Source organism: Homalodisca vitripennis, chromosome 5 (genome assembly GCF_021130785.1).
Source record: "Homalodisca vitripennis isolate AUS2020 chromosome 5, UT_GWSS_2.1, whole genome shotgun sequence".
Classification (NCBI taxonomy): domain Eukaryota; kingdom Metazoa; phylum Arthropoda; class Insecta; order Hemiptera; family Cicadellidae; genus Homalodisca; species Homalodisca vitripennis.
In genome coordinates this window covers 38,899,799-38,913,281 of record NC_060211.1, presented here as the reverse complement: position 1 = coordinate 38,913,281, position 13,483 = coordinate 38,899,799, and the positions used below count along the sequence as shown (strand labels likewise).

At 31.2% G+C, this 13,483-nt stretch overlaps 1 protein-coding gene across 1 annotated transcript in view; it reads right to left on the bottom strand.

The window, feature by feature from the left end:
- LOC124362024 (ATP-binding cassette sub-family C member 5-like) overlaps nt 1-13,483 on the bottom strand; it is a 124,577-nt gene that overhangs the window by 47,352 nt on the left and 63,742 nt on the right. Inside the window, 5 exon segments of the mRNA XM_046816170.1 lie at nt 5,059-5,169; nt 8,252-8,400; nt 8,552-8,699; nt 10,474-10,647; nt 12,278-12,368. Of these exon segments, the coding sequence (XP_046672126.1) occupies nt 5,059-5,169; nt 8,252-8,400; nt 8,552-8,699; nt 10,474-10,647; nt 12,278-12,368 (673 nt within the window).

Below are 13,483 nucleotides of genomic sequence, written 5' to 3'. Positions count from 1 at the left end.
TTTCATAAAGCGTCATTAATGAAATGAAATAAAAGACTCTTAGCGATGAAATACAGAGTAACAAAGTGTGGGAAATGTTAAGGCCTATGGTGAGTTTCCTATGAGTAAAACAAGGGTTTACAGATGTAAAACGCTTCAAAGATGGCCGTGCCGATATTGAAGAAGGCAAACTCTCCGGATACCCCAGCATATCAAAACCGATGAAAACATGAAAAAGTTGAAGAAATGGTAATGAACGAATGAATCATGCATTCTTACCACAAGGTCAAACAGTCAATAAGGAGTACTACCAACAAATTCAATGCTGTTTACGTGAAAGCAATCCAAAAAACAATGCCCAGAGAATTTGTGACACAAAACGATGCTCAACTTCATTGCTTGTTCGTGATTTTTTCCACAACAATACTGTAACAATGCCCCAGCTTCCATATTCTCCAGGCATGACTCTGTGTGATTTTTATAATTTCGAAAAATATAGAGAACCTTAAAGAGCCATCATTTTACAAGCATTGATGACATTAAAAGTGCATCGTTGAAAGAGCTAAAGGCTATCCCAAAGATCAAGTTTAAGAAGTGTTTTCAGTATTGGAAGAAATGCTGGCATAAGTGCATAATATCTAATAGGGATTTTTTAAGGTGATAACATTAATATCAATAAATAAATAAATATTTTTTCAGAAAATGAAAATTCCTGTTACTTTTTGAATATACCTTGTATAAACGAAAACACCAATAGCTACATAAAACTTAATCAATGAGTCCAACTTAAGAAAAAAGAAAATATAACTGCTACAATATATCATACGAGCATTACTCGTATTAGCATTGTATGTTGTACACAAACTAATGTCAATATTGTATAAACATCTTTTCATCTTTTTCAAATATTACACAGTAAAACTTTAGTTGTTACTACGGCCAAAATCAATAATCAAATATTTATAACATATTTTAATGTCATTTATTGGGACTACTTAACTTAGGTTCTTTTTAAACTTTGACAAAAGGTTATATATTAGAATTGCACACTCTTTTTCTAAGTTTGTGTTTTACAATGGAAGGATTGTGAAGGAAACATGATATTTTCCGGTATTCAGTGATACAATAATTCCATAACACTATATTTCAATATCTGATCTCTTCATCCGGTGAATGACTAACCTAACACGTAACTACAAACTAGATTTAAAATAAGTCATTCCAGAGAATTGTGACACACATTAGTCAGGAATCACAAAAAAATGTTTGTGTCAACTCCGTGCACACTATTTCTAAAACATGTTAAACATTGTTAAATGTTGAAAAACATTGTTAAACGTTGAAAAACATTGTTAAACGTTGAAAAACATTGTTAAACGTTGAAAAACATTAATAAATGTTGAAAAACATTGTTAAACGTTGAAAAACATTGTTAAATGTTGAAAAACATTGTTAAACATTGAAAAACATTGTTAAACGTTGAAAAACATTGTTAAACGTTGAAAAACATTGTTAAACGTTGAAACAAAAGTGTTACTGGTTTCATGTATCACTGGTATATTTCTGGAAATACCCTGTTTCCTTCAGTTATACACAGTTTAGTAATTAGTCAAGATGACAGCACACAAATAAGCAAAGGTGTGCAAAGTATTGGGGAAAACAAGTTGTGTCCATTCCCATTGTATTGTCTAGTAGACAAATAAAAAAGTTCTAAATAAATAAGGAAAATAATTGTTCTACCAATGGAAACCAAATGAACTGAAATTTATTATCTTTGCAAGTTTACACAAATAAATATTATATTGTAGTATTGATCATTCATTGAAGATCTTTAAATCTAAAAATCTCTACAAAGTAATCTATTTGGTTATAATGTTATGTAAAAAATATAGATGCAATAAAATTTTTTCTGTTCTCACATGAACCATGCGAGATTTTAAAAGATTTGCTTTAAGTAATTAAATATTAATAATTCAATGCTCAATAAATTAATCATGAAAAAACATCCAGATGAATCTCAAAAAACTAGAAAGACACATCAAATCCAATAGTTTATATTAATAAATAAAATATTCACAATTTTATCATAAGAGTCAACTTAATTTTGCTGTAAGCACTCATATTAAAATATTTTAAACTTTTGGAAATATAAATTTTCTTTTAAAAGTGAGTAAAAATAATTTATTTATATTACTCAAGTTTGATACTTAATGTTATGACTAAATGGTACTGTTGTGGATATAATACAAATTATTATACTTATGAGAAGATCCAAATGCTTTATATAAATTATCATTCTCATACCACATGCACAATTGGTGCAGAAATCACATTAAAAAAGAGAAATTACAATAGTTATAAAATATGACATTTATTCATAAATCTAAACACTGAATTCAAACAGTTTTAACATATTTTTAAAATTGTTATTGTATTAATGTCCTTTTGATATAAAAAGTTTCAAGAAGTAAAGTTGAGAATCTTCCTTTCAGCTAACTGTACTACAATTCCAATTAAGATTTCAGTTAATTATTTCTGACTTCTAAATATAGTCAATTTATTTCCAAATTTACTTCAATATCCAGGCTAAAATTATGTATTAGACAATGTTATTTACAATTTTTTAAATCTATTCATAAAATCATAAAAAAGGAGAGCAGTCCCTAATAAAATAAATTAGCACTTTAAATTTAAAGTTGTTGATGAAAACCATGTAGTTAAAAAATATTTGACCCACAAATATCTATTTATTTTATGTTAAATTTAATTCGTAATCTAAGGATACAACAGTTATAGACCTACTTTATTTATAAATTGAGTAACATCAATTTTATAAGGACGCGTCATTTTCCCCTTTTGCCATTTTAGTGCAGGTTAATGTAACACGAGTTTTGAAATTTGTAGTACTTAACATAAAACCAAAGTTATTTGTGATAAAATAATTAAATCTTTTTTAATCATATATTAAAAAAAGACTTTTAAATACAATATTTACATCAGTAGAAAATGTTTTCACAAATGTCAAGACAGCTATCACTCAAATCGTTACTAAGTTCATCATTAAGTTACTAATTGATGTATTTTCACAATCAAATAAATAACGAACTAAAATGTAACTACTACTGTACTTTATACTGCTTGAACCTAACAACATGAAGCAAGCTGGAATATTCACAACGTTGTGAAATGCAGCTGTCCATGACAATCATTGAGCAGTCAGCTGAGACGTATTGCAATTTCTCAATTACACAATAACAAAATACGAAGTCAAAGCTTTACAAACTAATATATTTCAATGCAGTACCTCTTTATACACAAGTCTGTGGATTTCAAAGCATTCGGTGGGTAGTAAAATTTAAAAAGTGCACGTCCGCATTGTACGCACGTTAGGAGGTGACGCCATTTTTACGTCGTAAGGGTTAATGTAATTTAATTGCAATTCAATTTCATGAACATTTTTAACAAAGCTGCATTTATTACAATAGATTTCTGCCTTCATAACTCACTAACATTACTCTTAACGTAATACTTTTCTTATGTGAAACTAAAAGTGAACTATTAATAGTGATATATTTAATAGTCTTATTTTCTTAAAAAATTTCATAGATTAAAATTCAAGGAAACATATTTATTTTAGAATCATAAATTAAAATACATTACTTCGTTAGACCCTTTCAATTAAATGTTTTTAACATTTAAAAATACTGATAATTCAATACAGTAGTATTCTCGATTAATATTGTGTGCCATTAAACTTAGTTATGCAAAAACCATAGTAGTTGTTGACAAGCTTAAAATGTAACAGCTTTCAGAAGCTTGACCTTTGACAATGTTGGCAAAGGTTGACTTGACTGCAATATTTAACTTTCATGTATAACATTTCACTACCAAGCGACGCAATGTCTGATATCATGAGTGTCACCACACACCACTACTGCGCCATTTGGTAGCATATGTGTTAAACAATGATTACTTAAGAACAGATTAGTTCATCATTTTATTTCAGTAAAAAGATTTAATTAATACAACATTGCTTTGAAGAATCGACTTACAGATTTAAAGAAGCTTAGCTGAAAGGAAGATTAACATTGTATTTAAGTTTTTTTTAAATATATGATTAAAACTGTTTTAATTATTTCATCAGTAATAACTTTGGTTTTATGTTAAGTACCACAAATTTCAAAACTCGTGTTACGTTAACCTGCACAAATGTCAAAAAGGGAAAATTTCGTGTCCTTACAAAATTGATGTTACTCAACTTATAAATAAAGTAGGCCAATAACTTTTGTATGCTTAGATTACGAATTAAATTTAACATAAAATAAATAGATATTTGTGGGTCAAATATTTTTTTAACTGCATGGTTTTCACCCACAACTTTAAATTTAAAGTGCTAATTTATTTTATTAGGGACTGCTCTCCTTTTGACGATTTTATGAATAAATTTTAAAAATTGTAAATAACGTTGTCTAATACATAATTTTAGCTTAGATATTGAAGTAAATTTGGAAATAAATTGACTATATTTAGAAGTTAGAAATAATTAACTGAAATCTTAATTGGAATTGTAGTACAGTTACGATCATATTTTGTACTGCGGTTGTTTGTGCTTGGTCAAGTTGTGTCTTTATACTGCAATTATTAGTATAGAGTGCAGCTATATTGCGTTTACTGTAAAGTGATCCCATCCAAATACTCAAGTAACACAGCAATTCTAACCAGTTTCATTTCTACAAGATCCAACTATCCATAGTCATTTGTTCACACTTTGTGTACTTAGTTTATTTTATGTGGGGTTCATTCTTACGAGATGATGAGAAATGAGTTTTTGTCGAGTAGGCCTAGAAATGCATTACCATGTGAGTTTTAGCACATTCAAACGGACTAATAAATGCCGTCACCCACACATCTCTACTCATTTTGTTTTCCACTGCACTAAATCTAAATCTGATTTCTAAAAGCGTGTTTTAAGAGAACAATCTGCAAGAATGAGTCGAGACCTGATGTTGAATTCCACAAGAACGGTTCCAGACAAACAACCACATACACAGGCTCAATGGTAATGGACGTATATACAACCTGCAGTCGGGCCACAGCTATCTGACCCTCGATGACCTTCCTCCAACCCTCTCGAGTGTTGGTGAGGACGTTACGCAGTTGCTTCAAGCAGATGCTGATTACCGTAAAGGCCTGTAATGGTAACACTGCAAGACAACCACTATTACCAAATAAAGTCATTGGTATACCTGCCATCACAGGTTGTATACTTTCTCCAGAAATCTCCGCTGCAAGAGAGGTGATTAGGCATGCTGGCTATGATTTACCCATTTTGTGCACATTAGGGGAAAACGTTATTTTTGGTCTCTACTATTAATAAATACTTAGATGATGACTATTCACATAGTAACATACAACTTGTTCAGATAGAGAAACAGGACAGTGATAGAAGTAGTCTCCCTAGGATTGGTAAAAATGCAGGGCAGGCACTACAAAAACATAAAAAATTTATACATATAATAACATTAAATGACCGTGTTCTAAGTACGATCTTCTAACTCTACTCTAGAACAAAACAAAATGACACTCTCGAGATTCACTAGGTTTTTACTACAACACACCTGCTAATAAATGGGCAATATTACCAAATTTTACTTTTTTTGATGATTAATATCGCAAATTAATGTTCTCAATTATAGACGGTACATTCCGATGTGTGTTAGGTGAGGGTGAGTTAGGGAGACATAAGAGTAATTACAATGAGTCAAGCGAGCTAGAGAGCGAATCCCACATACAGAAACAAGCAAAATGACAAACAAGTTTGGTCAGAAAACCACCTGGAACCTCCTGATGGCTATGCACCCCTCGATAAGTGCCTTCCAACTCTCGGAGGTGAAAATCATCACCGTGGACAGCTGCCTCATGCAGAAACAGATGGCTGAGAACGCCTGTGGAAATTACTGGGTTAACCTCAACATCACAACTAGACAAAATTTTGTTTCTCCACAGATATCGTGGATCGCCCTATCAAATCAAAGTAACCACATCTACCACTACGTTCCTGTCTTAAAAGGTTGCACAAAATTTATGGATGGTAAGAACATAAACGGTCACATATAAAAAAGTTGAAAAATGTAGAAAAATAACATTGTTTGATGAGCTATTTCATTCATCCATATGGAAACTGAAAAATAAACATCAAAATACAAACTTAACTAAACAGAGACAATTTTTAAGTTTGAAAAGAATGTGGTAATGCATGTATAAACATGCGATGGTGCATGTTATATTAGTTTTTTTTAATAATTTTGTTATTTAAATTTCATTATTGAAAACAAAAGATTAAAAAGGATACAGGATTGTTACACATATTGTCACCATTATGCATTATTAAAAATGTCAACACTTTCACGATTATATGAAAAAATTAAAAATTATATTGATACAAAATTAATTACTTATAACATTTAAAAATAGTAGTCAACAATTAAAATATTTTAAGCACTCTAAAACAAAGGCTCTCTCTCTCAAATTAAAGTGATTGAAATAATTTGGTATAATTTACTTATAATTTAACAATATAGTTTTTATATCCATTAACAACACCGAACAGTAAAATACTCAAATCAACCAAAGTTCCAAATGTGCCATAGAGAATATTTATTTATGTTAACAACTTTTAAAATAGATTAATTTAAAAATCTATACAAACACAAATATTTAGAGAATAACATTGAGAATATACAGAGGAAAATATCATACTATTATTAAACTAATAAAAATATATTTGTGAAACTTGAAAATTAACAAAACATTATGGTATTTGTTATAATTTAAAAATTAAACTGTGGTTAATGCTAAATTATTCAAGTAACTTATAGCACAGTTACCAGGATAAATGTATACAGACATGTTTATACATACCAACGAATAATTTATAATAAGCTTGTCAATTATAGAAATGACTCATCACCACGTAAACACTACTTACTGTGCAGGTGAGATTACAAATTATAAATAGTTTAATTTCTAATATCTTACTGGTTCCAATTGCATGTACAATGTTAAATAATATAGTCCATATAAAAAAAGAATAGCAAATACACAAAAAATAGAAATAGATGAGAACAACAAAATACAAACTAGACACAAAAATGTATCACAAAGAATTGGAAATGTCTGTTAATTTGTTTAAATATTAATATCCTTCTACTAAGGTCTGAGTTTTATTGGTTGAAAATAAAGGAGACGTAATTCTTTTAACTTCCTACTGTCTGATAAGGCTCATTAAACTATCTGCCATTACCATTAGTCATTTTCACTAGACTATTTTAAAACATATAGTACAGAAAGAGTTAACTATCAATATCAAAATTGATAAGAAAATTTATCTTACATTTTTTACGTTAAACAAATTAATGATGAACTTATTACAATTGGACTTAGCCTGGCACACAATTTTGCACTTATTGTAAAGTAAGATAATACTTGGACTATTACCACAACTTGTACTTTAAAAACTATTGAACCTATGATAACTAAAAACCTTTCAGTGCAAATTTACGGTTTTGCCAGACGTTTAAAAGTATGTGAAAGTACCAATATCCGATTTTACCAAACATATGGAAATGTGAGAAGAGCACCAATGTCTGGTTTTACTGAACTTCTGATAATGGGAAGATGTCTTTAAATGCACATATCCTTTTGTTTTCTTATCAGTATGGTAATAAGGAAATAGGCCATTGCTTTCATTTGAGACAAAAACTAGGATCATGTCAGTCATGTGCTCACTAACAACCAACTCAGTTATGTTTGTGGTCTGTTTATTTTTGTGTGTGGTTTATTGTAAAAATTTATTAAATTGTTCTTCACCTTATAGACTTCTAGAGATCATTCAATCACCAAAATTAAAACGAGATGAGTCCCATAATTCTGTAATAATTTTTCAATTGTGATTTGTCTAACACAGCACAATTTAGGGCTACAGCGTTCCTCTTAACACTCCTCCTGAGGACATATGACTTCCAAATTATCACTAATGACTAGGTACATCGCCTAATCTCTTGCGAGGCTACGATCATCAGACCACTAGTCAGGAGAACAACTATACTCATGGCAGAAATAGTGCTCAGTGAGTATTTTGGTTTGGTGCTTATTCTACTTAAGTTGTCATAAAATAGGTGCTGTACCATTTTATTAAACTAATGGCAACTGTTCACAGTATAAAGTTCATAGTAGTTTAAATAAGACCCCAAATAGAATTTGAACACCGTACCTGGGAAGGAGTGATGTCATAGCCCATGCCGATGTGGGTGAGGAACATGACAATGGCTGTGACGATGGGAACAGTGGACGCCACGGACACTGTTAGACTCTGGAAGTACATGGCCACCTGGAGAAACTGGAGCTCCTTGTCTCTCAAGTCTGTAAGAACGACCGCAGTAAAGAGTTGAGGTAACAGGGAAGTTGTGTGTGCACAGATAACGTGTTGACTTGCAATCACAACATTCGTAGACAACTACAGCAACATCAAGAGACATGTACTGTAAGCCTACTCACATGGGGCAGTACTAACCAAAGAGAGTCTTCGTGAAGCACTTCTCCCAGGCGTACATCTTGATCAGTTTGATGGAGCTGAGGATCTCGGAGGTGAGACAGATCCTCTTGTCAGCCATAGACACCACCTTCGCCTGGTACCTGCCCACCAGCCTTGACATGCCGTACTGTAACACAAGTTACAGTAGCTCTTAACTTATTACACTACTATGTTCTCTCTCTACCTATGTTTAATGTAGTGAAAATTATAACATTTACAAATTTATGATTCATAAAACTATTGCTTTAAGTAATTTAATCAATTTTGAAGCTATACTAAAATAATCAATGTACCAATACTGAGAAAAGACAAACAAATGAAATCAAGTTAGACAGAGAGAATGGGCTTAGCATCAATTACACTAAGAGTTTCTAGTCCATTACCAACTAGCTTTAAGTAATTGCATATTTAGTTATTTATGGAGTGACATGGCGGCTCAACGGTAATGGTTCATATCGCATAAAACTCTGCGCCTTTACTGAAACCTAAAGTTGAAAAACAAATTTTGATTTTAAATATATTACTTGCACCTTTATACTGTAACACAATATGAGAGATTACTAATATGTTTATGTACATCCAGGGAAAATAAAATACCAATTTGGGTCATGCTGCCAAACAGATAATATCATACGCTGAACTAAGTATTGTTAAATTTAACATATTGGTACAATATGCTGGATAATTGTGGACGTTTAAGAAAGTAAAATTACATTTAGATCATTGTTAAAAATACTAGGTTGCATAAAACACACGTTACTGTATTCTATCAGAGATTACTTAACTATTAAGAGGTAAAATTAAAGCCAGTACACTAAAATGAGCTGAACTCGATATAAGGCAACAGTCATTAGGTGACGACATATCGTCAGTGATCTGCAATGGGTAGTTAAATGTTTTCAGGAAGAATAATTTGCTCTCAACTGATATATGAAACTTTAAGGGCATATTTTTGGGAATACTTCCACCTTCCGTTACAAACAATTTTCATTCAATAAGTTAAACTCTTTTCTTATGATACAAATTAGCAAGTGCTGTTGAAATTAGCACATTTGTCAAAATGCTGGAATTCTGTAATATATTAAATTACATATTCTGTATAAAGAATATAATCAATTCCTATATAAAGAATTTTAGATTCTAACAAAACTTCTCATGCATTCTACACATGATTTAGATACAAAAAGTTTGAAATGATTTATTAGACTAACCAAATAGATTAGACTGTTATAAGGCTTGCCAAGATATAAAAACACTAAATACTAAATAACAGTTTAAAAATACCAACTAAAACACTAGTAACATATAGCTAAAACTAGGTGAACATATTTTACATCTTAATTATGTTCAGCTGAATTCGGACAAAAATTATGAAAAATATAAATGTCACTTTGAAACATACATTCTGTGATAGTTTTCTGAAAGCCTTTATTCTTTCTCCATCGATGCTAAAGATGTTTATTTTATAAATGGTGATTATTGTAAGAGAAAGATGTTTTTAAATGGGTTGTTCTGTGTATAGACAGAGTAGAGAATGAATATTACGTGTTGTCTAGTTATAAAGCTAGGTAAAGGGATTGGATTGTATTCTTTTGTTAGTTTGATTTAAAACATCCATTATGTAAATACTTGATTGACAAAATTTCCTAGAATTTGATTGCTCTCGAGTTTTGAAAACCTGTTCAATAAATTGTGAACTAACTACGCCAACAAACAATTCCATATCTTATTAAGGATTCAAAATAGCCAAAATAAATAGTTTTTGCCGTTCTTAAATCTGTCAAGTCTTGAATTTTAGGAATAGCGTCACATGCTGAATTTAGTTCCCATTTAACTGATTGATGTGCTTACATAGCTCCCTTAAAAATATAGCATGGGGTGGACATTTAAATAAAACTGACCTGTATAGGGTAGAAGAGGATGAATACCAACATGCCCATAAGTGCCCAAGGACTGAGCAGCCACAGAATGTAGAGTATACCCAGGCTCATAGACACAGGGCCGCTGATGATCATCGGACCGAATACCACCATCTGGTACAGTCTCTGACTGTCACTAGCAAACATGTTCACTAGCTGTAACACACGATGAAAACTAATTTGTTAGAAATTCTCCAGAATTTATGAAGAGCATAGATAAAATAGACACAAGATGTTGTCAAATAAATGTTATAAACTTGTTGTCTTCTTTAACAAGTATGTATACTTGTATATACTTAAGAAGTAAAAAGAAAAAAAATTTAAACACACTTTCATTTTTGGCCCTGAACTGGGAATTTAATATCATTATGATAATTAAGTCTGAGAGTGGACAGTGGTAAGGCTATCCTTAATACATTGGCATGCTTTTAGAATGATAAACACCAAATCCTCTATGGAAGCACAAGAGGAAGAATCAGTGTAGAGAAATCGTAAGTGAGCTATCTGCACAGCCAAAACATTAAGCCAGGATGGTTCCTCTTGGACACAAGAACTAACCTTGAGCCTCATGTTCTCTTACTAACGTTAGGAATATTTTCGATCTGGTGTACACTTATGAGACTCACGTCTTCCAGAGTCTGGTGGTATTAGAGCTGGCAGGTTAAGGGTCTACCTTAAATTAACAGCTGTTGGCTTTGGGTGGAAGTTGACGTGATCAGTGTATTCTTGTACATTTCGTGTACCAGAACCAAAACACCCATTTTGCATTTGTCATCTATTTTTTTTAAATCACTCAATTTGTGTAATTTTAAGTTATGAAAAGGATTTATTTTTAAATTATGACCATAATAATATCTTGTAAGAGTTCAAAAACAATTTAAACCATAATTACACCAAACCATAAAAACCAAATTCTAAAACTAGTATGTCAAATGATTAATTGTAACAATATAAATATCCAAGACAATAGACCAAAGACAAATTACATTGTTTTAATTTTTTTTTTACTTACAGTATAAGCGTAAAGCAAATAAAAATACATGAGCAAATAAATGAGGATTTTCCCCTGAGGTTCAACAGTTGGTAGCACTGGGATCTGTGCTCATAGTATGCTTGGGTACAGCTATCAGGAGTGGGTACATAGATTGTTAGGTTGTACAATTCCAACCTGATGATGTTAGAGCATCAGCTGCACGGAATAAAGTTTTCACTTCACAACTATCCTTTTTATTTTATTTCTAACGGATCAACCATTACCTTTCCCGCAGAGTTAAAAGAAATGTCAATTTCGTGTGTGACTGACATCTCAAAATATAAACACATAATTATAAGGGGTCTAAGCTACAGAAATCTTTCAGAGAATATTTACTGTTCAGTGACCGAATATTGTCAAAAACGTGACAATAAAGAGACTAAAAGTTGTCATTCTGAGCCAGTCGGTCTTCATACAGTTTGTTGACGTTGATATAACTATTATTTACATGTCCGATGGCTACATTTAAGCTACAAAAATATGATCTAAAAATTACCATTTGATACCTTCAACAATACTTTTCAATTTCAGGACTCATAAAACTATTCATCCAATGATCAGTTTCTTTCTTGAGGGAAATTCCTCAATCGATTTCATGAAAAACTAAATTGTACGCTGATACAGTGCAAACTGGTTCTCGGGTCCTGAATTATTTTGTACCTTTCCTCATATATCAGACCTTTACAATATAGGTGCGGACGATGTAAAAGAAATTACCACAGACAACAAGTTGAGAAGATCAACTGGACTCACCTCTCCGATGGTCTTATCGCCCAGAGAGTGGACTCGGATCACTTTCCGGTACAACATTGTTAGGCAGGCAGCTCTCAAGCGGATAGCAGTCCTACAACACAAGCCTGCTAGCTTCAATACCACAACCAATATTCCCTCACCCATTCTAACCTAATACTTGTTTCCAAGTAAACAAAATATACTCATACTTTCCATTAAAATAGCACGATGTTAAGTATTCTATTACAAATAATATGACCTTTGAAAAATTATTCAATGATTCATTGGCAGTTACAGAGTGTTTGAATATAACGGATGTCACTGTGAGACAGATGACTGAAAACTAGACTAAAATCATTAACTAAAATAGTGTCTTTAGGTTTACTGTAAAATTTATAGTTCCTAAATTACTAATGATCAAAATGTTAATTAGCTAGGGGCTGCTTCAACTCTCAGGTAGAGAATAGTAAAGTCCAAAGATAAGATGTTTGCATTCAAAATTAAAGCTATTTTTGGCGTTATGTGTTCTAACAGCTTTAAAATTCATCACCCATCAGTTAAGTTTCTATTATAAAAACCAGAGTACTATCAGAGCAAATTAAATTTGTGCCCCTTTGGTTTATCGGCTTGATACGCTACTGATCCTATAAAGTAACTGAGCTATGATATAATCTTGTTACATTGTTCCAAAGATTCAAAACAATTGCCCAGTCTGGAATGACATACTGTATAATTTACTCAGGTGAGGATCTGAAACAATCGAGTCAGTCAGTCCATAGACTTTGTAATCAACACCTGGCCTCCAGTTATTAGTCTCATGATTCAGTATTATCAACAGACTAACAATGTATAGATATTCATTTTCTTAGTTTTGTGTATGATTTTTTTTAAATTTTTGATTAATATACGTGAAATTTAAAATAAAATCAGATGGAGTCAAATTAATAAAAACAAATTTTAATACTGTACAAAAAATTGATCAATGATGCATTTATTCTTTATATAAATCTATATTTCAAACTAATTACATGATTTAAATTAAAAGTACATTTGTAGTAATAAAAGTTTCTCATTTTAGTGATGCAGGTTCTCTGTTTCTTTTCAAATGTAGCATAATTAAAAATAGAATACGAATAAATACTAATAATATAATTTTAACACAAAATGTAAAGATCTCGCCAAAACAAACTAAAACAAAATTTGGATGTGTAGATTTTTTTTCAATAA